This window comes from Passer montanus, unplaced genomic scaffold (genome assembly GCF_014805655.1).
Source record: "Passer montanus isolate IOZ18808 unplaced genomic scaffold, ASM1480565v1 scaffold30, whole genome shotgun sequence".
NCBI lineage: Eukaryota > Metazoa > Chordata > Aves > Passeriformes > Passeridae > Passer > Passer montanus.
Window position 1 is genome coordinate 4599169 of NW_024367708.1, and position 27293 is coordinate 4626461.

The 27293-nt window shown below is 35.6% G+C and overlaps 1 protein-coding gene across 6 annotated transcripts in view; it reads left to right on the plus strand.

The window, feature by feature from the left end:
* The window catches only part of PIBF1 (progesterone immunomodulatory binding factor 1), a 108889-nt gene that overhangs the window by 36985 nt on the left and 44611 nt on the right, over nucleotides 1–27293 (plus strand). For all 6 annotated transcript variants that reach the window (XM_039714615.1, XM_039714614.1, XM_039714616.1 and 3 more), the window contains one exon: nucleotides 26753–26918. In XM_039714615.1, the coding sequence (XP_039570549.1) occupies nucleotides 26753–26918 (166 nt within the window). The remainder of the gene's footprint in view (nucleotides 1–26752; nucleotides 26919–27293) is intronic.

Sequence of the window (27293 nt, forward strand, 5' to 3'; positions counted from 1 at the left end):
TACAGAAAATGCAGATGTTTTTCTTGATTTTCTCAAAAGACAATTTTGGCTGCAGTTGTAGCCAGCTTTATCAAGCTACATATGCCTTTTGTGTGATACACTGCAGCCATTCTATGTAGAACAGGAGCTATGAAACACAGGGGAGCTTCCCAGCCTTTTTACTGCATGTGCTTTGGGTCGGTTTGGAAAGGGGACATTATGCTGAATGTAATGACAAGATACAAATGAAAGCTTTTATCTGAAGAAATTGTTAATTTGGTTCTTTAGTATTTTTTCTAAGATTGTTACATACATCAGGTTATCTATGGAAATAATGTGTTCCTGAAGTGTCTCTAACCATCTGGGCTTGAGGGACTAAATGTTTGTGTGAAGTCCCTACCAGCATTAAGTAACCCAAAGCATTAACACTTCAATGGCACGTGAGAAAAAAACCTGTTTATAGGAAACTCCCAAATATATGTTTCTTACAATACAGAAGAAAAACAGGTCACAAATAACACCATGACCATAAATACAGCCAGGGAATGTTAGTTGTGTATGTTTACCAAAACAGTGTATTAAAATGCAAATTCGAATGCTAAATTCTTCAAAGAAAGAATACTGTATTTTCTGTGTGTCTGTACAAAAATTCTCATCTTCAAATTATGGCTATTTGTGTAATATTGTATTTAAGACTAACAAAACCAGCAATGTTCTAATAGTAATTTTCTTGTTATTACTTTTTCAGTCTGTGGTTACCCCCTGGAAAGGGATTCTGATTACCTTGTGGAAAACCATGTTATGCTATACTCATTTCCAGATAGCAAACTTTGGAAGAACAGTTGTGTAATAGGTACTTGTGTGGTGTGAGAGGGAAGTTATGGCTTTGTGATGTTAAAACCTTGTCATAAATTCTGAAATATTTGACACGAAGACTTAGCAGTGATGAGTGCGAGCTTTGAGCTGGGTGTTGGCTAGAGTTTGTCTTCTGCAGAATCACATTGGAATTGTTGAGAAAATGCTAGATATAACTGAAGAAAGCATTAGACTGGTCCTTGTTTCCATGGTGGTGACATCCGTTTCATACAAATAGGAAAAATGGTGGTATGTGCTTCTGGAATGGAGCATAGGTAAATAATTTGTAAATGAATGAATAAAGAATGGAGGGTAAATTAAGGACTGTCATAGTATGTTCATTCACAGGCACCCAGAATAGTGTACATCAGTGAGCCAAGGTACTTTCATGTCATAAACCACCAGGAGCTGTTCGCCTTGGACATTAGTCCATCCGGCATTGAATATGCCTAATTAATCACATCAAGGACTTCCCAAAAGAGAGTGATGTATAATACTTATGTGTACTGCTCGCAGCTGGTGAGTCCACTCTTCACAGCTGATGGAACAGCCATGCAAGTCCTTGGCAGCTATTTTGTTGCTTTCTCTCTTCATAAGATTGGCATGTCTGGTGACCAGTGTCTTGAGGAGGAAAGAACGGAAAGACCGGGATTCGGGGCCTGATTTCCCTTTTGTATGTTCTTGTTTCCAGATAAGATTGCTTCAAGAATGTATCCCAGACTTTGTCACAGTTGACTCAGAGAGTTGTTTACATTCGGGGACACCAGTAAATTTTTTTTTAAATTGTATGTGTTCAGTGTTGAAGTATTGCATCACATATTGGATAGTGGGAAGGCCATGTCCTTCAGTTTACTCAGTGCAAAGCTATTTAGGTAATTTTTACAGCTATTTGTGTTTCTAGCTGAATGATCTCAAGACACAGTTATGCCTACTTGTATGACTGCATGGGTAAGTGTGAGTGTATTCTGTGAAACCAGCAAAATGCATGGGCAATTAATGTTCCCGGCATAGTAAGCCAGAGTTCAAGGCTTCCTAAGGAATAACTTGATCTGGGTAGCCGTAGGGGTGGCAGTGTGAGATACCAGAACATTTTTACCAAACATCATTTACCCATAGTGACACTTAGCAGTGACATGACATTTGAATCATGGGGGTACCAATAGGGTGGTACTGTTTATGATATCAGTGAGGAGAAGCTGGTTTAGATTTAAAAAAAAAAAAAAAAAAAAAGTAACTTGGAACCTTAGCAAGACCAGTAGGCTCTTCAGTAGGAGATGGAACATTTGTTCTGGATGGGCCTTCAAGGGGAGCACAATGTGAAGGCAAATATACTGGTCTCTTCCAGAGGATGGCTGCTGGTGATTAGGGAGAGGATTTGTCTCTGGGAGGAGTGGTGAGAGGAGTAAGTACAAAGAACCTGGGCACTGAATAAACCCAGCCAGGATGGAATGGAAAGGTACATATGAAACACTACATCAAGAGGCTTTGCAACTATCAGTAAAGGGCTCTTTTAGTTCTTACCATTGGGCACAATCCATACAGATTCTGTTCATGTGTCCATATTGCCAACCCTTTCTTGTGAGCCCTGTTTAATACTGGGTTTTTGCATTAGCAAATAAACAAATGTTGCCAAGTCAAGATGTGGCTGCAGTCATCAAGTGTGGAGAAGGTACAGACTCTGTGTGCGTGTCCCTCTGAGGTACTCCAGCAGCAAAAAAAATTGCCATAGTTTATGCAGCTTCATACCAATGGAATTAACAAAATTGAGAAACTTTCTCTTAAGAGGAAGTAAAATTTTTCCATCAAGTGGCAGTATAGTTGTAGGAATAAATGTAACTAGAAATAGGTTCCTTTGAGATGAAGCTTGGGCACTACATAAAACGCTTATACCTGTCAGGCACTTAGTCTTTATATGAAATGTTGGATTTCATAATAGACATGTAAAGTGTACTTACTTGTACTTACAAGCCTATTTGTACATCTCTTGTAAAATTTGAACATTGGATATGTTGTCAAAATGCTGCAGCTCTTGGCTAACATTTTAATATAAATACTACTGCGTGTGTATGTATATAATCTAATGTAAGCTTTGATGTGGAATTTGTCATCTGGAATTGTTTTCATAGATATTTTAATTGTTTTGTGGAAAATGTTACCATGGATAAACTGATACGGAAGTGCACTGATTCATCCCTTCTGAAATTAAGCTTAATGTTTGTTCTGATTCTTCTAAGATCTTTAGTGTTTCCATTCCAGAAATATAATCAAGATCATAAGTTTCAAAATGCTTCAAAAAGCTAAATCTTCCCATTTTACCTCAGATACATTGCTGAGGTCACTAGAATTGGTTGTGGGTTATAGAGAGTGAAAGAATTTGTCCCACTCAAAACACTATGGAAAGGGGAAAAGGTTTTATTTATGCAAAATGGTACTGTAAGTAGTTGAAAATAATTAGAAACCATAGTCCTTCCCTTGTCTTTATAGGCTGCTTGCTTCAGGTGATTAACTGGCTGCTCAGTCTCTGAGTACACTGGTGATAGAGGGTTTCTTGGAACAGTAAAGGAAATCCAAAGTGTGATTAATGATAATCCTGTAACCCTGTGAAATGCCCAGTTTAGGTGTAATGGAGCCTTTATTAATAACTAATTTTTAAGATTTTTAGACCTAAAAGCAGGTGAGGAAATACTGTGTTTTTATTGTCTGTTGCATGTTCCTCTAGAACATTTTTGTTTTTACAGACCATTAGTTTATAGAAGCTAGTGAGGCTGGGTTTTTTGATTTTAGGTTTGTCCTTTATGACACTGTTCCCAGTCACAAGTTATGAAATCTGGGTCTAATTTTCTGTGTCAGAGTCTATTTTTCTGTTTTCAAAGTATTCTACATGCATAGATAGATGGAGTACATTTCAGGTTTATTTTCTCCATGCCAGATGACTTCTTTTCAAAGAAAAGAACCTTTTTGCATTTCCTGAAAGTAGTTGTATTACTAAAATGTGCACATCTACGAAAGTAGTTGACATGCTCCAAGTTAGAAGAGCTACCTTATGGTAATTTGTTTGCCTGCCAGGGCTGTCCCCCCACCTGCATTTTCTTCCCTTGTAGAGTAATCAAATCTTCCTTTTGTCCTTTGTCACAAATGGTTATCTATTTAGACTGAACAACTGTATTAAAGAGTTTTAGTTTAACCATTAGTGTAAGAAAAAAAGCTGGAATCTTTTTTTTTTTGCTAAATTGATATCTTTTGGCAGAATTACTAATTGTTTTTGAAGACAGTTTTACATTTATCTTTGTAGGTCTCTTTTGTTATGCCAGCTGTCTAAATCTTTTCATAAACTGCAGTTAAAAGAACATATTTTCCGTGATTATTTTAAAATATAATGTTTACTGGAAGGGAAGTCTAGTGAATTCCCACAGATGAAGTGTGAGTGTATTTCTCCCACTTGTAAATGAGTTCTTATTTCCTACAGTATGTATTCTGGTACCACAATGAGTCATTTTCAAGATGTTTTAGTTTAGCTTCTAAAACATTTAAAAACTTGGCAGATACATGTAAATGAATGTTACATCTAGTTTTAGAAACTGCTTCCAAAGAGTGTTTTGCTAAAATGAAGACTGTGAATGGACCTTTCAGAATGCAAAGTGTCTTTTGTGATAAAACCTGAAGTCCTTTGCAGAGGTCTTTTGGTTTGGCTTGTTCATGATGGGGGATTTTTTCCTCACCTTTAGCAGGTTTTGGTTTAACAAGCCTGTAAAATAGGGAGAATACTTTTGTGGAAAAGCCTTAAGTTCTACACACAATATGTTGTTAATTGGATATTTTAGCCAGGCAAGTAATACCTTTCTTCAGTATGTTAACTGAATTTTGGAAATTTTCATGCTACTTTATTTTAAATTTTTTTCAATTTTATAACTTTTTCAAAATGAATGTAGTGCCACTTCTGCTTTAATGTGATTTAATGTGTTTAAGATTATATGTGCCATGCCCTATTTAAATATATTTCTTGATGCTACCTTGACAGTTTAACTCTTGGAAAAAACCTCAAGACTAAGTAGTTTGTATGATTAAAAGGGACTGAGGAGTTATGGAAGTGGAGTGCGTGTCGGATGAAAATGGAGGAGACCAACCATGTTTAGATTCAAAAGGAAAAAAAAAACAACCAAAAAACCCACCCTAAACAAACAAAATCCCCAATGCAAAATGACCAGTGTTCCATTTCTGAGAAAGTTACATCTATTGTTTAAAGAATATTTTATATTTTAGCTTCGTTGTCCTGGCTTCCTAGCATCTGGAACATTTAATATAACAGGACCTTAGATACTTTGCTCACATGTGAGGCCTGTGCTTAGATACATGCACATTTCTGCAGTGTGGATTTGAATACCACCCTAAATATTTTTCAATTGTTGGCAACATCTGTATTGTCAGTTATGGTACAGATAACTTTGCAACCCCCTGATTATTCTGTTCCAACTTTAACCATCTGTATATTGTCCATGTTGCAACACCATATTATCAGTAAGGTCTTACTGTAATTATCACCCTTAAAAATTTCTGTAGCTTTTTATTAGATTCAGAAGAAGATGCGGAAAACATTTAAAACTTGGATCGGTAAGTCCTTCATTAAAAGATTTCTTGGAATCCATTTTTGCTTAGTTGTGTGATATAAAATATAAAGGAAACCTGTTTCAAAACGCTTCTCCACCTGCTCCCCGCTTCCCCCCTGCCCAGACTGTTCCTAAATATGGTAAATTTTCATCAAGGACAAAATCCGAAAGAAGGAGGGGAAGAAGTTAGTTTAGGGGATTGAGAATCTTAATTGTTTTGTCTGACAAAAATATTTTTCTCCTTACATTTATGTCTATGTTGTGAAACTTGCAGAGGATTGATGATAGGCAAAAGAGTAAGGATGGGAGGTGGGGAAGGGAATAGTGTAAATAAATAAGAGATAAAACAAAAAAATCTGACCATAAAATACATGATGCAGTTTCCCAGTCTAAGTCAGGCAAAGACAAAACAGTTGCTTAAAGGGATTGGGTAAGTGGAAGTCAGTGTGTTGGGACTGATGGCAGACTGCATTCTTTGTTTCTGCCCATCCAGTTACCTTTGTACAGCTATTTGTAGAGATGAAAACTGTAAATCTAATTCATGGTAACTTTGATATGAATTTTGTTCAGTGCAAGGTGAACATCTTGCCATTCTAACGCTGAAAACCTTGGAACATCATATTCAGAGATCTCAGTTTTGTTCATACCACTATTTTGGAATTTTGTGATTTTTTGAAGCATTTTTAAAATGTAATATACTGTTAGACTTTGGATGAGTTCAAATATTAGTTTCTGAGCAAAGTAAGTAAAATGCAGCATGGATTTTAGTACAGTGTTTACTGTGGCTATCACCAGTCTTGTCTAATTTTAAATGCCTGTGCTGGGATGGAATCATGTCTGTAAGGTACCTGTTTCTTTCCATTGACTTATAAAGGGAGTCTGCACAACAGGCTCAGGTGTAGGTAAACAGAAGCTACACAATTCAAGTCCCACATGGCTTTTCTGAGTAAAAGGAGTTCAGCATAGACTCTTTTCAGAAATTCATGGGTTTTGGAGCTTTTATGTTCTACCATCCGTCTTACTCAGTCCTCTTCCAATGCAGAATTGTGAAACCTTTAAGTGTTTCTCAAAGGCTGGTCAAAAAATCGAATGTTTTCATTATGAAGTGCTATATGCCTTATATGCTGCTTTTGGGGCCTTTTTTTAATGAACTCTGCAGTCTTCCATGATTGGAAGTATTTTGATTGAGAGAAATTCAATCAATATAGGTCTGGATATGTGATTTTACAAAAGATTGGACCTGATTAATGAAACTACAGAAGGTAGGAAGATACCATACTCCTTCAAAATTTTCAGTCTTAGCTACCCTGCAGTAACTCAAAAAGAGTTGCCAAACCCAAATGAAGAGGAGACTTGGATTTGGTTTTGGTTTTTTTTAGAGAAAAGGGTAGAAAGGACAGAAAATATCTGTGGTGGAGCAGAGATCTACCTGTTGCCCATGGTGGTGATTGCCCTAAGGAAGCTGTGACCCTGTGGGAAGCCCATGGTGGAGCAGGTTTGCTGTCAGGGCTTGTGACCTCACAGGGACCCATGTTGGAGCAGTCTGTTCCTGAAGGACTACAGCCATAGGAAAGACCCGCACTGGAGAAGTTTGTGGAGGGCTGTCTCCTTGCTGGGGGAAGGGAAGAGTGTGAAGAGTCCTCCACTAAGGAGGAAAGATTGGCAGGAATGTGGGATGACCTGACCACAGCCCCCATTCCCTGTGTTTCTGTACTACTGGGAGGATGGGTGTAGAAAAAATTCGGAGTAAAAAAATAAATTGAAGAAGGGAGGGATGGGGGGAATGTAGTTCATTTTAGGATTTGGTTTTGTTTCTCATTACCCTTTTCTGATTTGATTGGTAATAAATGAATTTTTCCCCAAGTTGAGTCTGTTTTGCCCATGACGGTAACTGGGGAATTATCTCTGCCTGTCCTTATCTTGACCCATGAGTCTTTCATTATATTTCTTCTGCCCTGTCCGGATGCAGAGAGATTGAGTGGTTTTGGTGGGCACCTGGGATCCAGCTGGGCCAATCCCCAAACTTTACTCAAAATGTTGGTTGATAAGTACAGGTTTTGCATACATTAATGACTTTCCAACTGGTTGTCATAGTGATATCTGGGGGTAGATTTTCCCTGACTAGATTCCAGTGAAGTCTTACCAGTACCTCCTGTTCTCAAGCACCACCTAACCTCAGAGGCACTTAAAATCATTCCAAGTTGGAGCACGTTTAGGTAGAGGTCCTTGTGCATGCTCGGAAGTCTCCTGGTTTGGAAAGCTAAGTGCTTATTTTGATACGGGTAGGAGGTGCTTGAACTCGGTTCAAGTCCCTGAAGGGCCTGTTTTTATTAGAACATGCCTAACTCATTCAAGATCATTGAGTTCACTCCAGAACACTGTTAGAAGAAGAGGTAATGGCTAAGCTGTGCTTCTTTTGTAACATGATTTGAGCACTCCCCCAGAAAGTGTAAGACCCTTGTCCTTTCCCTCTCAGTCTCCCCAGTTATTTAATCAGGTTTTGGTATTACCTGGAAGTTATGTCAGTTTGTCCAGAACTATTGACAACAAGTCTTGATATACATGATGAATGGGTTTAGCAAAATGCCACAAGAGGGAAAATGAAGAAGTTTGTGACTTTTTGGTGAAAGTCAAGCAAACAAATTCTCAAAATATTATATAAATGCAATTAGAATATAACTTTCAGAATCCTCTGGCTATATCATTGTCCTTTTTGTACTTATTTTTCCATTATTAAATGAAAAAAAAAACGCAAAAACTCTACAAATGTGGATATTGGCAATATAATAGTTACCTATAAGGTTTATAAACATAATTTTTAGAATAAGCTTTTGGATAATTGATTATTTTGTTATTTCATGTAACCATCTTTTCAGAAATTAAATGCTGAACTGTACTGTTCCTAGTGGAAGACATTCTAGTTGTTATGTTCAGATGGGGTTTTAATTTCCGTTTCAAGATTATTTTCTCCTGGTTTATATCACATTGTTCCGATGATAGCATTAGTCAAATTTATCTATTGTTTTCTCCTCTTAAAATCTTAGTCAGACTTTGTTTTTCTAGATTGTAGCTTATTTGATTTCTCATGGGATAGATTCCTTGTTCTCTTGGACATCTGAGTACCATTTCTCTTAATCCTGACCTCACTTTAACACAGATAACTGGAATTCTGAATAATGTGTCAGATAATTTCCTGCTCTATCTCATATGATACCATAATTTCCACTAGATGTACCTGAGTGATTCCTGGAACTTTGTGTGTTTTGCATAGCTGGGTCATGTTAGTAGTTTAGTTATCCTAGTCTCATGTAACAAATCTAGATCCTTCTCCTCAGTGTGTTCTGTCTTGTAGGAGTCTGGATGAACAGTTAAGTTTCCTAGCCCTGCTCTGAGTCTTCCATCCATATATACATTGTTACTAGTTTTGTGATTATGCTACATTATTATTGTTCTGTGAGAATCATACTCTGTCATTACAGAGAAGCACATCACTAGAAGATGCGCAGTCATTTTTGCTGCAAATACTTAACTTGAGACACAGCTCACTGAAATGAACCTGTGCTGAGTACACTTAAAAGGAGCTGCAAATGTCTGAATTATCATTCCTCAAATATGTTTTTTAATCAACATTTCAGATCTTCAGCTCTTCCATGTTGTGTCAATAGGATAAAAAAATGGAATTGCTAAAAAAGGAAAGGAAGTAGGTTTCAAAAGTTGTAATTTTAGTTCTGGTGTAAGATGCTAATCCTTTTGAACTTGCATTACTGAGTTGTGGGGGGAAAATAATATTTGTGAAAAGTACAAGTTGTTTCTTTGTTCTTATCATTTAACAGTTTAACCATACAAACCTGTCAAGGCAATTTTTTTTCCTGTATTAGTTATGAAAAATCATAAAGCAAATTACACTGATTTCTCTGTAATTGTTTTACTTGCCTTGTTTTAACTTTTCTGTGCACTTTATTTAGCAGATACCAGATTAAAATTTTATGGAAATGTTAAGTATTCTTTTTTTTTTTGTCTTTTAAAAATACATAGATTTTAGGCATATTTCTTTTGCTAATTACTAATCATACGGTCTGTCTTTTTGTGTCTTGTAAACAGAAAATATTTGATCTGTAAGAATGCTCTGTTACTGCACTCTGGGTTTAAGGAAGAGAATAGTATAAATTTGTGTTACAGTTCAAATAATGTCCTTAACTTTCACTTGCCTGCTGCACGCTAAGATTTTATTTATGTGTTATAGCTCATGTGTGAAGTGAATAGACATGCTTAAGCATCACTTAAATACTGAAATTCTCTCATCATATTAGTACTTGTTATCTTTCCGTAATGTTTGCAATTCAAGCAGCTTTTATGCTTACTTGTATTGGCCTTCCTACTCCAGTTACCAGCCTGCAAAATAAATCCTTGTATATTCAAATTGATGCCAAGATGCCAGCAGTACAAACTATAATGCATGATTCATAATGCAAACTCTCAGAGCATTTACTCATGTACAAGTACATTCCTACAAAATGACAGTCAGATTACTTTATGTATGTAAATGTGAAAAGAGATTCTTTGTTGATCTTGCATGTGTGCACATTTCATATCAATTCAGTGATCTTAAAGATGGTTAGAAGGTAGCAATTTTCTGTTACTCCCATTTTAATGCTAAAATAGGAAATTAACCATTTAAAAACAAAACAAAAAAAAATCTAAACTGATTTTGTTTGAAAAATATAACCATATTTTCCAAACTTAAAAATAAGTTTGTGTATCAGTTTGTGGAGAGAATATAATGAAGGAGAATCTCCTAAAATAAGGAAATAAAAAGATTACTGTAATGTGATTGTTTCAAATGAAAGAAAAATAGTTTTGGCAATGCAACACTAATGCTTATAAATAGTTTTCTAGGTCTTCAGAAAAATGTAAGTTCTATTCCTACCAATGAATTGTGCTCAAGACCTTTTTGGAATTTTTGTTCAAATTACAATTTCAGAAATTGCATGCTAATAATGATAATATCTTGAGAACTAATAATACTTACAGAAATAATATTTGAAAAAAGATACTTTTAAACACAGTCTGTTTGGTACACATAGAAAATTTTGCTATTGAAACTCCATAGCAAAACTCTCAAACACAAAGAGTGGAAGAAACTTACTTTAAATAGTACTGTAGAAAGGATTCTTTTCTCTTCTTGAGTCCTTTCAATGTCAAATGGTCTCTCTTTTTCCTTTTTTTCTTTTTTTTTAACTTTATTTTGCTGTTTAGTATTCTTTTGGACAGTCCAAAGCTGTGCATTTCCCTTTTGTTTGAAGCAGCATGAACTAATTTGAAAAATGCAAAATAAGAACTGTAAATGCCACTAGATCTGGAGAAATGAAAATTAATAGGAGAATAATACTAAAGCATTTGCAGCAGCAATAGATTATGCTTTCTTAAATACAAAAAAAATAAGTGAATGTGCTAGTTATAATTCTCCTTCTATTATATACTTTAATTACTTTCCTATCCACAAAGTTTATGGTCATATTTTATGTCTTTGTAAGAGTACAAGTACTTCAGTCTGCTGTTTATTTTATTAATTGTGTTGCATGCTGTATTTGATCATGATCTGAGAGACGCATTGAATTACTTTAAACACATGCTTTAGATTCCTATAGATCCATAGTACAGTTGTTGAACATACCCTGCATTTCTAAAGAAGCAAAAAAAGATTGCTCACATTCATACAAGAGCTTGCTTCCACGCCAAGAATGACAGATGCTGTTACAGCTGAGAAATGTAGTGTTTCAGGAAAACACACAGTAGTTATCTTAGGCCAAAGTAAAAAAAAAAATCAATTTAAGATGCCTTAAACTAAACTGGAGTTAAAGGTACTTGCAGTGTACATATTGGTTGTACAAACTGTCAAGGATTATGTTCTAATTCAGTAAATCTGCAATATCTGAATGAACAAAATAGTTTTGTTCTCTGCCTTTAATAATTTCACATGTGCCTAATTATTGTGTTTCTCATTTTAAGTAAATGTATTTGCAGGAATTTTTTTATTGTTTGTATTTTATGTTGTAGAGTGTGTGTAAATGATAGCATACCAATGAATGGTGAAGAGGGGAGTTGTCTGTGCATAATCCAAACTTTTGTGGCCTTTATCTGACTTCACTGTGCCAAAGCGACATATTTGTCTTATTTTAATGTTCACAAGATCAGCCAGAGTCTTTAAATACATTCCATGTGCTACAGAGAATAATTCACGTGAGAGATTGATTGTCATGTTTAGCAAGAATATAAGATAATAGAGTAAATGGAAATTTGGAAAATAACAGAAAAGTATCAATAAAACAGAAGTACCATATTATGTAGCATGCTCTGTAGTGATGCCACAATTCTAGAAACACAAGAGTGGTAATGACACAGATACAATGGTGTTGCGGTTAATGGACTGAAAGTCCTGACACACACTATTGCACTTGTGTGGTGACAGTTTTACTTCCTGCAATGCTAAAAGTGCAAATGACTTTGCCTAAATAAGAAAAATAATTATTCTGAATTTTTTTAAACCCCTAAGGTGGCATAGAAGTAATAACTTCTGAATTCTCTCAAAGTCATTAACTTCACAAACCTACAAGGAAGTCTTTAGAATGCAGCAAGGAAACTCAGAAAAGGTACTTCTTGTCACTGACCAAAAAAATAGCCATAATAGGTGGGAAGGATAGCTGCAGTTGTAAAAAGTTTTATTCCTTCATTAATTTATAATAATGTGTGTCATGGTAAGTGTCAAATAACCAATACTTCATTTGCTTTCAGAAAGAGATTATATTTTATATAAACAGGCAAGTTCTGTTGTGTTCCTGTGTTCCTAGTTCCTGTGGCTAGGGAACAGAGAGATTTCATACAGAATATTTTCTTCTATTTTGAAGAAGCAATTTCAAATTGGGATAAAATGCTAAATATTCTAGGTCTTCCCAGTGTTGGTTTTACAGGCACTGTTGAATTATCTTCATGCTGTTTTATCATTCTTAAAGGGAGAATATCCCTTGAAAGTTCAAAGAAAATTGTTTAAGCCACAGGCCACATCAGAATAATCCCTGGTTACAATTTGACACATATTTAAAATACTGTTTCTCTCAAAGCAGATACTCTTTACTCCTACAAAAATAATTTAATTCAAACAACATTTGAGACAAGTCATTTTCATTGTGTTGGTCAAACAAGCTAATCTCTCTGGTTACTTTTGGCTATATCTAAGACTATGTATACAGTTTATTGTATTTTTGCATTAGTCTGATCTAGCTTTATACTGCTCTGCACATACACTGTTACTGACTTGGTCACAAAGCTGAGTGAAGACTAATTTACTGTTCTCCTTACCTTACATATTGAGTGCAGCCTTGGAAAATGCCCTTCATTGTTGAAAGCCCAGACATCTGTTAGAAAACCTGCTATGGCCAATTGGATTTCAAATCTTAGCACTATTCATCTAAGTAACATCTTTTTAGTATCCCTAGGTATTTATCTCCACATCTGAACATTAAAACACTCAAGTCTAATGACAGTTTCCCATTTTTATGAAAATTCATGCATGTCACCTACAATCCACAGTCCTACATTATCATACTTAGTCTTTTTCAGCATGAAGCAAAGAATAGAGCACAAGGTCCAGAACTACACTGTGATTTCTGCTTTATCTTTGCTTCTCCAAGGTGTCACTTCCACTTTCTTACTGATGGTAATTCTCAAATTTGACACTAATATTTTTTGTTTACTCTGCTTTAAAGAGGAACATTTCATGCAAGGTCCAAAACATTGACAAGGAAAGCTAGTATTAAAAATTCCAGAAAGACTTAGAAAAAAAATTTGAAAGAGTTTGTGAGCTCCTTGACAAAAACAGGAAGCTTGGGTGGAGGTCCTATTTTGAGTGAAAGTGTTTTTGATCTTAACTTCCTAAAATCTTCATTCCCATGACAGAGACCTTTTACCTCATCTAAGGACTTATTTCCAGTAATCTGTTGATGTAAGGCTTAAGCTTCACTCTGGAGGACAGTTTACACTTCCATATCCCTGGAACTTAAGAAGAAGAAAACATATTCTGTCCTCTGCCTGTAAGTTCAGAATCATTATATGAATAATGATGGGGTGACACTATTCCTGTATCATTTGCTAAAAACAGGCAAAATGAGATCTCCTCACTTGGGAATAACTGATCAAATTCATCATGTGATAGGAGTGTTGAGTAAATCAATACCTGCCATCAGTAGGACCGTTGGTTTCAAGCTGAAGAATAACTGAAGTGAAAAGTCATAATTTAAGATCTGTTTTCAAAGAACTTGGAGATAACACAAGCTTAGACATCAACAGGAAGTAAGTATAATTCTTTCTCTTCAAATTCTAGCAAATCAGAGATTAATTTGAGAAGGTTTTTTTAACCTCCTAGCTGGGAAAGCTGCAGAATGTTTTTCCTATGTTGCTTTTGCCAACTGGAATCATCTGTACAGTAAATCCCCAGCATCCTGTAACAATGGAGATTCAGTAAATGGAAATATAGCTAATAAAGTTCTTAGCAGTCTTCTCCCTCTCAGGAGTACTGCTGAATTACCAGTTTTCCTACTCAGCATAGTCACTGGATAGCTGATATGAGGAAGTGTTTTTCAATGTGTATGTGTCTGAGTCAATCAGATTCTTGACTTACTTAATGCTTAGGTCATTGACATTTTTTGAGGTAATGTGGCTACTGCTTCATTACCGATTGCAGTTTGAAGTGTTTGGCCCTTCAGCTCTGTCAGGCAGCAAGAATTTTTTTCCATGTATCCTTCTGCAGGGAAGTTCTGCACGTGCTTTGATTTGATATTAATAGACTTCAAACGTTTAAATACTTTTCAGCATGTGGCAGAGTGATCCTAGGGAACCTCAATGCCTCAAGAGCTTTTTCACTGGATGAAAAAGTTTTAATACTTGTAATCATAATGTAGTAGAGCCTGTGTCACTGTGATGGTTCCCAGCACAAGTTCACCCCTGAGATTTGCACTGCAAATCACAAGCTTTAACTCCTGAAACCCTTACGCTTTATGTTGCTTTCAGGATAGTAATTCTGCAGTTTTTATTGAAGATTCCTAACCCGTACTCATGGTGTCTTTTGAGGAGTACATATGGAATAGCTAACACTCTGGATGCCCTGAAGCAATTTACCTGTAACTGTTCTTTAAAGTATGATTTCTGTATGCACATTTGCAGTGTACACTGTTTATTGCTTGCCTTTGAATGTCTGTTTATGATTACCAGGAATTCTGATATTGGAAAGAAGTGAAAATATGGACCAAACTCCAGCCCACTTATATAACAGTAGTCAAATATTAGACTGTGTATCCCATTAGTATTGGTAAGACAAGCATGCTTTAGTGTCATGTACATATAAACACTGCATCTCCAAGATCAGCTGACAGTGTGCAGATTTTCTTGTTTTCTGACAGATTGACTCCATTTGGAATTAAGGCAAATTGAGGTATTACCCTATTAAGGGGTTTCAGATTAACCCTAAAGTCTGGTTCTAACCTGGTTCAGACTGTCAGACAGCAGAAGAATGGAATGCTAAGAATGGAGCTCAGAGTGGAATAGAGTTTAAATTACTTCAGAAAAATATTAAACACCTTCACCTCCTGAAACCTTCTTGTAATAAACAAAGCAAAAGTATTGCAGATCACAGAATATAAGGTTAACTGAAGTGCACTGGTAACTAGACTGTTTTCAGTCATGACCTAAATATTCATACATGACTGGTAAATAGCATGACCAGACTGAAGTTCAATAGTTTATTCTTCCAATTTTAAAAGGAAATTAAATTTTTCTATCAGTATTTAGGTTCCCGTTCAGTGGAAGTCTTGTAAACCATATGAATGCGAAGGGTTAAAGGCATATTTTAATGTACTGTTCAGTGAATGGGTTCCTTTATCAAAGGAATTAATGTTAACAATATGGGATGTCCGAAGAAACTTACCATTTGCTCTTCAGTGAGTACAAGAATTGCATCTGTAGTTGCTTCCTTCGTTGCATGATGGATGAGCCACATTCTAGAGCTTCTAGAAAGAATGGATAATGACAGGGATAAAATGTTAAAAGCACTGGACACACAGACTGGTAAGAGTTTTCTCTTTCTTCCACAATAAAAAGATGCTGACTTTGACGTGCTACTCAGCTGGGACAGGAAATACTTGGAAATCAGGAGTGTCTTTGTCCACAAGTCCCCTAAGGGGAAAAGACCCAAAAGAACAAACATTTGTTTTCAAGTCCTCTACAAGAAAAAGGAAAATTTCACTTCTTAGGTATGGTTATTACAGGGATTGTGATAGTGCAGCTAAAGAAGGAATTGTTGAAATGGTGAGAGAGAACAGAGCAAATGGGAGGAGAATAGAAAAATTAGGACAAAGATATGTAGAAAGAAGGAAGAGAACTGCATAATCAGAGGAAGCAGAGAAACAGAAAATTTGATTAGTCTGAGAATGATATACACTAAAATAAATTAATTTCAGTGCTTTTTTATTTTGTGCCTCAGGAGAAAACTGATGGTTCTATCACATCTAAGACTGTTCTTAGAATGTATGTATGAAACTTGTATTGCAAAGCCTGTAGTATCCCAATAGTTCATGAATCCTGACTTCCTCTTCTTTTCAATCCTGGATTTTGTTTTCTTTATTTTCAACTGCTTTTCACAATACTGCTCTTCTCAAATTAGTAACTTAAGTTGTAAAGGCAAAGTTGGGTCTTTCTATAAATTTTTTTTAAACTTGTCAGATGACAGATAAAATACAGGAAAGTATGTTGCGAAAGCAAATATGCTCAAGAATGGAGACAGCTTGGAGTTAACTGATTATTTTTCACAGTAGTTACTGCATTTTTAAAGTATTTTCATTTCCCACATGCCTCAGCAGGTAATATAGGATAATTTGATAACTGAAGAATTTATTGGGATAGCCTGCTTTATAGAAAGCTTAGATTCACTTGACCTTTTTCATGTTTTGCAGATGAAGAGAAATGAGATTGTTTCATTAGTGTCATAAGCAGTTTGGTGATGTGTCTCTTCAGGCTTCTTTACTACTCCAAGCTTTTATAAGCATGAATACAATGACTTCCTTCCTTTTGTTTTGGGCTGTAAAAGTGTCTTCCATATTCTCTCGTGATATTGATACCATTGTCTGTGTGTTTACTGTTTCTGCAAAGACTCTCTGTTTGATTTGAAAGACTTGTACAGTTCAGGAAAATAATTTTCAGAACCCATGTATGTTTCATTTCTGGATAATGACACACAGAAATATCTACACTTTAGGACTTAAAATAAACCAGCCAGTAACACTTTATTATTTAATAGTTGTCTCTAGAGCTGAAATGCGGTAGATGAACTTTTTTTTTGTTTTTAAATCATGCTTATGAAAAGAGGTCTTCACACTGTCTTCTTTGTTAATTGTAATGTGGTTCCAATTAACTGTGACTGCTTGGGAAAGGGCATTTTACATATCTTAGATTTGAAAGAAGACAGATCCAGTTGTGCTCCCCTACCCAATGCTTGTCTGTCAGTCATTTTAGTGTCCTTTGATGACCATCTCTGCTGTTGCCATTACTGTGTCTTTCCATCCTTTGCTCTTCTAACAAAAGCTCCCCTGAGCTACCCAGTTGCATTGAAGCATGCCTGATGGCCTGCAGGCAGCTTAATGGAAGTTCATTTAAGTTCTGAAAAACAGATGGAAAGCCATATATTTTTCTAGTATCATACTTAGTTTAAAACAACTGCTGGAAGTGCATTTATAGCAGTCTATGGTATGTGAATTTTAATATATGAATAGTTTTTATGTAGCATTCATTTGCTAATAAGGAAATGCAGATTATCTTGTGTGGGATCATCCTTCTTGTCTTTGAAGGGAACAAATGTTTTTTGTAAACAGCAGGCTCAGTATTAGCCAACAATATACTCTTACAAAATCCTGGGCTGTATTATCAGGAGAATAGTCAAGACATCAAGAAAAGTCCAGTTTCAGGATATCCAATACAAGCAACATAGTGATAAACTGGAGTGAATGTAGAGGAGAACCACCAGAATGGTCCGGGCTGGAGCACTTAACCCAGGAAGAGGCACTTGGGGTGTGTTCAGCCTGGTCTCTGAGGTTTCTTGCAGCAGTATCCCCAGTGCCTCTGGACAGGTCACTGGGAAGATGGAGCCAGGACCTTCACAGAAGGGCATGGAAGAGGGATGAGAGAGTGTCAGTAGAAACAGAATATTTTGACTTGGTCTAAAGAAAATTTTTTTTCACTAACAGCATTCCTGGGAGCAGTCTCTATTCTTGAGTTTTCAAGACCCAAGTGGCTAAAGCTTTGAAAAATCTGGTCTGATTTCGTAGATGACCTGGCTCTGAACAGGGTGTTGGACTAGATACCGCCTGAAATCCCATCCAACCTCAATTATTTAATAATTGGTTTGTATTTGTATTATTGAGATGTTATTTTTAAGGCATAATTTCATTGAAGAATAAATGGAATATTACACAGCACTATCCTGACCTCTCATAAGTGATTGCAAACACCAAGACTATTCATTACATTAATTATTAGGGGAAAAGGTAGTTTGCTGTCCCTCATTGCTAACTGTAGCACTTTTAGGAACATGTCCTTGGAAGATAACAAGGTATGCCTGTACCTTGAACTCTGCTTATCAGGAAATCAAACCTGTTATGTGTGATATAAAGGACATACCAATCCTTTGCTAAATTATGGCAGTTTGAACCCTAACCTTCTGACCTATTCTGCTTGGTTCTCAGTGGGGAAAATGGAGGGGGAGTAAGCAGTCTCTCTGGTAGCAGAGCAGTTACCAGCTTTGTCTGATGGTCTCCCAGTTAGCCCTACATCAAAAGATTTGTCCCTACCTTCTCATTTCTCTCGCTGTCCTTTTCCAGGACGCTGCAGTGATAATGCTTCTTTTTCTGATTTTTTTCTTGCTGATCATCCATTTTTTTATCACTGTGTAAAACAGAATTTTAGTTTTTGTATTATTATTTCATAAAAGTTACATTTACAGAATTAAGAATTTAAATATTTGTATGTTTATTTCTGATTGTTTTAAGGAAGTATATGGCATCTCACACATTTTTCTTCTTGTAGTTGGTAGTTGTAATGCCCTTTATATTTTAGTTCTTAAAAGGAGAGACATTTAGTTACTGCTCTTGTAATTTATATAACTGCTGTTCTGTCAATCTTTCACATTGACTTTTTTGCTCTTTGCATTATTGGAATTAAAAATCATACAGTAATTATCTTTTGTTAAATACATATGTACATCTAAAATTATCTTAATGAATTTTCTGTTTAATCAGAAGAACAGGAGCCTATACATCCACAAATAATGAATGCTTTTTAGGCTAGCAAATAATCATCACTCTGTGTGGAATCACAAGAAATACCAGAAAGTTTTTATATTGATTTAACTGTATATTTGATTAAATGTAATCTCTCTGGCTAGTGGGGTGGGAGAGTTTAAAGAGACAAATTTTCCTATGTTTTATCCAAGAGGAAAAAAGAATTCAGACAGCACACTCAGAGTCTTTCTGTAACTGTTGACTCCAATCTCTTAATTTTCTTGAGCACCAAAAAACAATGTTTATAATGTTTGTAGTGCAATAATGATAATGTAATGAACAATTTCTGTAGCTTCCAATATCAGATCTGTTCAAATCTGGTTTATCTGCTACAATAGCAATTTATTACAATACTTTTCCAGAAACACAAGTACTATAATAGTACAGTAGTAGAATCCATGGAAAAGCTAATACTTGGTTTAAGGAGGTAAATTGTAGAATCGTTATCAAAATTATACAGTATCTTGAAAAAATTATTATGAACAGCAGAAAAAAATTATCAAGTTACGCAATTCCAAATGTATGCTACAAACTTGGAATTTAGTGTAGTAAAAGTTGATGCTTTCATTTCTTAATGTTAAATACCAAGAAACTTGCTGGCCTTTTCTTCATTCAGATCTGTTTTGTATTTCTCATATCAAAACCTCTCACAGTTACAATTTCAAGTAATTATTTCATTATTAATCAATATACATTATTGGGGGATACGTCTCTGTACTATTCCTTGACTTTTTGTTGATTTAGTGCAAAATTGAGCTTTGTTAGCATGGCATTTTTTGAAAGGAATGAAATAAACCAAGAAATGAAAATTAAAATACTGGATTAATAAAGTTAATGGTTTGGGATGCCATGAGAAATCAAATAGAGAAAAGTATACATAGAAAATATGACTAAGATTTAATGAGATTTTAATAAATGTACTTTGGGTTCTTTGTTGTTGGATTAAAATATGTACCATAGGAAAAAAACATATTGCATTGCAGGGATCCTTTTCAATCTGTCACTTCAAAGTGATGGGTTTTTTTTAATGAAGTATTTATTTGTTTGAGCAAAGATGCTGATTAGGCAATGAGAAATTTAATCATGTTCATTCTGCTGCTCATCCAGATGTATGGTCCACCTCAGTTTAGCATGTTTCCCATACTTCCAAGATTCATGACTTTTGCCATTTTATGTGCTAGTGCACACAGATGCAAAAGATAACTTTGTGCAGTGTATTGAGGCTGTGCCAGAAACAATAGAAATCTTCATCTTCTTCTGACTTACTTTGGCTTGAGGTGCTGATGTCTGCACCCTTTAGCTTGGGTATGTTTCCCTTTTGGATTGTTGTCCTGAACTTAGGAGACTTTTATGAAACTCCTTCCTTTGGTATCTCTTCAGTAGGCTTCAGAGAACTCATTTCATAGCCTTCCTGTTTGAAAACTATGATTCTCTAATCTTTCTTTGGGCTTCATCTTTGGGCTGTTTTGAAGCTTCATTCAAGGAATCTTGTGAGGTGATAATTTTCATTTTTGGTCTCCCACATTAGATATCTCTGTGCCTACATCTCCTGAAATACCTGATCTAGTAGGTATTCTCAGACCAGCCATGTGTTTCATGCTTTTATATTTTTTAGCACCAGAAACATGAATGAGAACACAAGGTTATGCATCTTGACTAATTTGTATGGGCAAAGAGAAAAGCAACTACCATTAGATTCCTAGAAATTACTGAGGTGACTCTGTTCTCCTATTTATGTATGTATATTTTCCTATTTATGTATCTAAAATCCAGGTTTTGAGGAGGAAACAGTGAAATTATAGCACATCCTTTATTTTATGCTCACTCATTTCTTCAGGCCCTTTCTTTTTGTTAAGGATGCTGTCATATCCCTAATAAATGTCTGTGTACTGGTAAAGTTCAGTTAGGTTATTTGAACATCTTTTGCATTTATTTCATTGAAACAAATAACCAAAGAGTCAATAAATATGCTGATTACTTAAACCAAGTAATAACAGTCCAGGTAAGTGAGCAAACTAAGTGTGCATTGGCAGCACTAGCAGAGTAGCAATTGCACCCTGCTTCATTTTTTGTAAGAAAGGCATGACAGGAGTTGCTCTTCTGTTTTTTACAGTTGCCCAAAATAAAGAATGCACTTTCAGTAAGTGAAAGGCTGTATTTGATGTGCATCAGAGCTCCAGGATTGAGAGAAAACTCCCGAGTAAAGTTTTATTAGGAAATTCTTGTGACTGAAGTATGCCTCCCAAGCTCAGGCTTGGCAGAAGCAGTCTCTACCCAGTAGTCTTGAAGCTGTGTCTTGGTGCAGGGGAGAATCTTACATTTCACAGAGTCAGAGTGAAATAAAAGGAAGCACAATTGCATAGTCCAGAGACAAAGAAACAGAGATGGATTTCTGTCCCTGTCAGTCAGCATGATTCACCAGATACATTTAAGGCTTTCATGTTGTTCCTTCTTGTAATCTAGAGTACACTGGGCATTAGTCCAGTTAGGGTAGGAAGGGTACATGGATCCTACATTCTGAAGAACTCCTATTTATTGCATAACTGATTTTAGGTTTAGGTGTCCCAAAGCTACAAGGAGTGCAAACCAACTGTTTATCTTGTTGAGTGTGGATGTTTGGAACTAGCACTTCCTATAAACTGCAAAATAGTATGGGGAAGGTTTTTTTGACAGAATGAGGATCAGAGGCCAATACAAAATAATAGCTTAGGGTGCTGCAAAACAGAAAAATCTGCTTTGAAGCAAGCAGCTTTAAACAAAGCTTCTAAGCTTTCTCTCTTAGATTTTACTGAACCACATGCAAAAGTACTGCACGTTTAATTACTTGATACGAAGCAAATGTAACATCTGGTAAGAACTTGGATGTTAAATCAAGTTTACCCTTTAGTGTCTAAGCTATATATTTCTGGATTTTTTTTTAAATTACAACCTGAACCAGGAATATTGTGCTGAAAAAGATCCCACCATGTTGTTTGGGAAAAAAACAAATTTTAAGAGAAAATTATTTCAACAAACAAATTTTTCATTGCTTAAACAGTTTGTAAATAACATGCTTCATCGTGTGTTTAATCATTATACTCAGAGCTTTTGTTGTTATTGGAAGTATTTAAATTTGTTGTCACAAAGTCCATTGTTATTTTACACCAGATTAGAAATAGTTTAATGTATTTGATAGACATGAATGAAGTTATAAATACTACAAAAAACTGAAAGTGTCTATAAAATTGGTATAAAAACTTCATAAAATATGTATTTTTAAATGAATTACAGATTTCTTACCCATTTTTCAGTAAATGTTGAAACAGACTTTCATTTTGTGAAATCAGCCAGATACATGACTAATCAGACTTAATCAGAGTGCTGCAAAAGTTGAACAATGAAAGCATTTGAAAACTAAATATCTGAGTTCTTACATTTTTAGTTACTTAGTGAGTAGCACATGTGAACAAATCTTGGGAAATTTGTGATTGTTCAGAAATAAGGCAACCAGTTTTTAGTACCAAGCATGAAAAAGAGAGACAGTGGAAACAAGTCTGGCATGCATGTATGGACAGGATTTGTGCAGTCTGTGACAGACTGAATTTCATTGAGGTCTATCTAGACCACTGTTACTCGTTCTGTGACTCCAGTTGGCACAAAGGAGAGTAAGGAAAATTCATTTGTGTACTTTTATACTTAGGTTGGGGCTCTTTGGAAGTGAGGAGGCCTTAACAGGCAGACTCAGTTGCAGAAGGTGAGAAAGTTAAACTGGGATTTGACCTTCAAATTGCAAGAGCTATGGATGGGTGGGATTTGAGGAAGGATTCCAAACTGCAAGGGTGATAGACAAGTAGGGAGAAATCCAGAATGTAGAGAGTAGGGCTATAAGATAGGAGAGGAGGCTGAAGAGGCTATGAACATAGATAAGAAGAAAAATAGATGTCCTGGAAATAAAGAATGAAAATAGAATTGGAACTCAAGAGACATTTGGGCTGGTGCTGGGACAGAGAGGGAGAAGGTCAGGAACATAAGGGGACATGTTGGGGCTGGAAGTGGGAGGTTTGCAAGAGGACAGGTTAGGGAAGAAATGTCTTTAGGTTTCTTTGCAAATTTGGCACTGAACCAAAGCCAGATATTTGTACAAACATGGGAGTATAATCTAATTGCTTTGAATATCTTAGATCTGGAATTGACCCAACTGTGGACTCAGGGTGATTTCACAACTTACAGGGGTTTTTTTTTCCATTTTTAAACTTGAAAATAATTCTAAAATATATCTCACAAAGCTCTAGGTTGGTATAATCTGGTTTACAAAAATATAAAATACATTATTTTCATTTTGTATAATTTACTTGCTTGGTATTCTTTCTTATTAACAAGTTTAATACTAGGATTTGTCATTTCTTGAAAGGGTCATTTTTACAAATTTATTGTCTTCTGATGTACTTCAGTGTTCAATTACCTTTTTAAGGAGTACCGCTGTACATCTCACATGTTGTAGGTGGGCAGTTTATAGTTCCTCCATTCAAAAAAGCTTAGTTGCCATATTTTCTTCAGTATCCAGACTTCATTATTTTATCATTAAATCTTTCTGTTTGCTCTCTGGTATGCATATTTTAACATGTTATATCATTATCCACTACTTGAAAAAATCTTTCAAAACCGTACAAAAGAGAGTTCAAGTCCCTCTCTGAGTATTTCTTCTTCTCCTATAGTCCAGAAATAATTTTTTGGTAACCATTATATCACTGCATTAGCAACCTTCAGGCATCATTGACTGGTCAACCTAATGTCAGAGAGACATAAAGGAATTGAGACCTCATTCTAGATGGTTCTTACATATGGGATTTTTTTCATTGGCTCAGTCTGTTATTTCTCTTCGATTCCCAGCCCTCATTCTTCAGTGAGACTAAAAACTCTACTCTTTCATTATATCAAGTTTGCTAAAATTTCTCGACGGAGAAAAATCCTGCAGATCCACATTCCACTGTTCGGTTTTTTTCCATAATAGTAGTATTAAAGCATAGGGTGGTTTTGTTGGTTTTTTTTTTTTTTGTTTTCCCTCAGAGACCATCTAGGCAGATAAAGGAATTTATTTCAGCACATTGTGTTACATGACTCTGTACACACATGCATACACACTTGAGCTGAAATAGTAGCCAAGAAAGCAGAGATACTGTCTGGCCAAGTAAAAGCAAGTATGACAAAGAAATTCTGAATGGTGCTATGGTGAAGGAGTTACTAGTGAGATCAACAGTGTAGTAAGGTTAAAAGAAAACTGACCTGTCATAACCTTGCCAGTGCAAAACAGATCACACTCATGTAAGCTACTTCAAATTTCCAAAACAAAGGATAAAATTTCTTTCTGAAGTTACTGCTCATAATTGGGTAGAGAAGCATGCTCTGAAAGCACCCAGTTGATTGAGTAGAATCATCAGAGAACTACAGACTTCTCCACCAAGTATAAAAAGTAGGTACAGAGAAGTATGGCTTGCCTCTGTTCATGCATATTTCCAGTGTGCCAGCTCAATACAGTGCAGTTCATTGAAGCTCAGAGTGGTGGAAGGTCTGAGGCTATGTACAGGACAGTATTGCTATTTGTTTTGTGTTAAGGCAGAAGGTGTGAATTTGTTGTTGGAAGTCAATAAATATAACTAATAATTAAATTTGTGTGTTTCATTGCATTGTTGGCTGAACGACATGTATCTTCATTAAGACTTAACTAATTTTGGACCAAAGCATTCTTCCCAGGATTATAAACAATGTGTATACTAGAACAGATTTAGTGTCATGTCTGCAGCCACTCATGTGCAAAGTGTGGAGTATTGAAGACTGCTGAAAATTTTTTTTTGTGTGGTAAAATCAAAACAGGAACATAGAGTCAGGAAACAGTGATGAAAGTATCAGCACTTGAAAAGCATCCGTAAGCAAAAATTACTGAAGTAGTCAATAGGTAACTGGCATTTAGCAGCTTGAGTGCCATTTATTCTCTCTGTTTGAGAATAAATGTCGTGCTATTCAAAAAAAAAATTGTTTTTAAAAGAAAAACTTTAGATGAGCTCAGTATGCAGAACTTCCAAGCTCTGCTTATGCAGTGAGGAAACAATCTTATTCATGCATTGGTCTATTTATACATAGATGGATGTCTACAGAATGATTATCAGGAACATCCTAATGACACCTGTTTGTTCGTTCAAATTAATTCCAGTGAAAATTGCTCCCTCTTTGTGCCTTCGAAACATTCCATCTGAAATCCTCAGGGAAAATATTTGAAGTAATCCCCTTGTTTTTGTTAAACGCTCTCCATTCCACCTAAAGATTAGGTTCTAAATAAGGTGGAATTGTGTTGCAACTGTTGTTTGACAGATGACAGCTAGCACAACAGCCATGCTGGGGTAGAGTAAAGGTTTATCTGGCAATCCTGCAATTTGTTGTGAAGAGGTTTCAGTGTGAGAAGTACTATCTTGCATTTAATGGTTCTCAGAGGACTCCTGTGCTGCTGGTTGTTCAGTATTCTCTCAAGTAAGTGTTAGTTTTTAGCATCCACAGCATCTTGTGGTAAGGAATTCCGCAGCTTTCATGCATGAAAAGCAATTTATATTTGTTCTCATTCCGCATCATTAGATGACTTCTCATTCATCTGTTGGAAAATACAGTTGATTCCTATCTCCATTCTCATGATGTGACAGGCCCCTTATTTCTTCCTTTTCCTTATACCATCTCTTTTCCAAGCTGTAGAGTCCTAGCTTGCTTTGGTGATTTGTGCAATTATGGGAGTGCGTGATGTTGCTGCATGTCAGAGGTAACTCTTCCTAACCTTCTCTGATGCTCTGACACTTCTGTTCCTTATGAGGTGAGGTACTAGAATGGTTGTCAGCATTCAGTAATGCAGGCAACAGTATGGAATTGACACAGTGAGTTCTGTATTATTTATTTCTTTCACAGCAATTTCCAAAATGTTTGTTTTTACCATTATTTAAAACTGAACCAAAGTTTTAATGGTTTTATCAACTATAATAAATCCCATGATCTCACTTATGAATGAAAACAGTCAGCTAGGTGTTCATCATTTTATGTATATGGTAAGGAGCATTTTTAAAACCTTACTGATTTATTTTGCATATATCTCTTTTGAATTTCATATGTTATTTAATGCAAAGATTCATTAGATTTTCTCCTGTTCTTCACATCACCTAAATTTTCATCTATCTAATATTATAGTACTCTATCAGCAAACTTTTTTACACCTCATTTTTGAGATTCTATTTTAAGTAGAATGAATGAATAAAATATATGAAGTCCACTTCTAAGTGGAATATTATTTGTCCTTGTAAATACCTTATAGCGATTTTCTAAAAAATTATACTTAATTTCTGCTTTTTGAGAAGGATCTGTTATTCTGAGTGACTGTGGAAATAATTACAACATTGTGGTCTGACTTTTCTGTATTTGGGTATGGAAAAAGCAGTGTTGCTGATACCCATGATATCTCAAAAGGTGCATCATTGGTATCACTGATGTCTAATGCCACTTCTCCCTGTCACATGTAACACATGGCGGTGAAGAGGGAGGACAAAATTTCATTATTGTCTCTCCAGTGAAAAGACTTCAGTGCATATATTTGTGTACCAAGAAGGAGATTCACATTGATCTAACTCCTTAAGAAAAAGGGAAATAAGGTATGCGGTAAAGTCATGTGATTCTGCATTAACAACATATTTGGAAAAGCCATTGACAGAGTTTTCCACCTACCGTGTCAATATGTCATTATAATACTGAATTTTCCTAATGCTGTTTCAAATACAGGTTACAGTAGTTACATACTAATACTTACTAAGATCTTCAAAATAATGTATTAATATTTGAAATTTATACCTGTGATGAACAGAACTAGGATGTATTCCGACTTTGCTTATTTTTGAATTGTAAAAACTTATTTTTTCATTTTTCTTTTAGGTATAGACAAATGCAGCTTGGCACAGAAAGCAAAGTTGCTGAACTTCTTCACCAAAGTAAGTTAAAGTCCTTTGAAACTGAACATGTTCAACTCATGCAACAAGAAACAGCTAAGAATCTTTCACAGTGCCAAATGGAATGTGAAAAATACCAGAGAAAGCTGGAGGTATGTTATATAAAGAGACACTTTACAGGGCATTACATAGTTATTTTCAGTTTGAATGTAAAGTAGAAAAGCTTGGAGAAAAAGTAACAACATGGCATGGCTGAATTAGTATCTCCACCAAATTGTGGTCAAATGACACAGAAGCAGGGTCAAATGACAAAGCGTTGGTCAGCTTAATGGAACACACGACTACAGGGAGAGGAAAAGGCAAAACAATCTCTCATGGAAAGATGTTAAAGACAGTACCTCATTCATTCATGTGGGGTTTATTTATCTGCTTGTGTCACAGAGCTGCTTATGTTAGTCTGTGTGAGAATTATAGGGAGAGAAGGCAGTTTCACCAAAAAAAGTGAGTTCAGTATCATTATTTGCAAC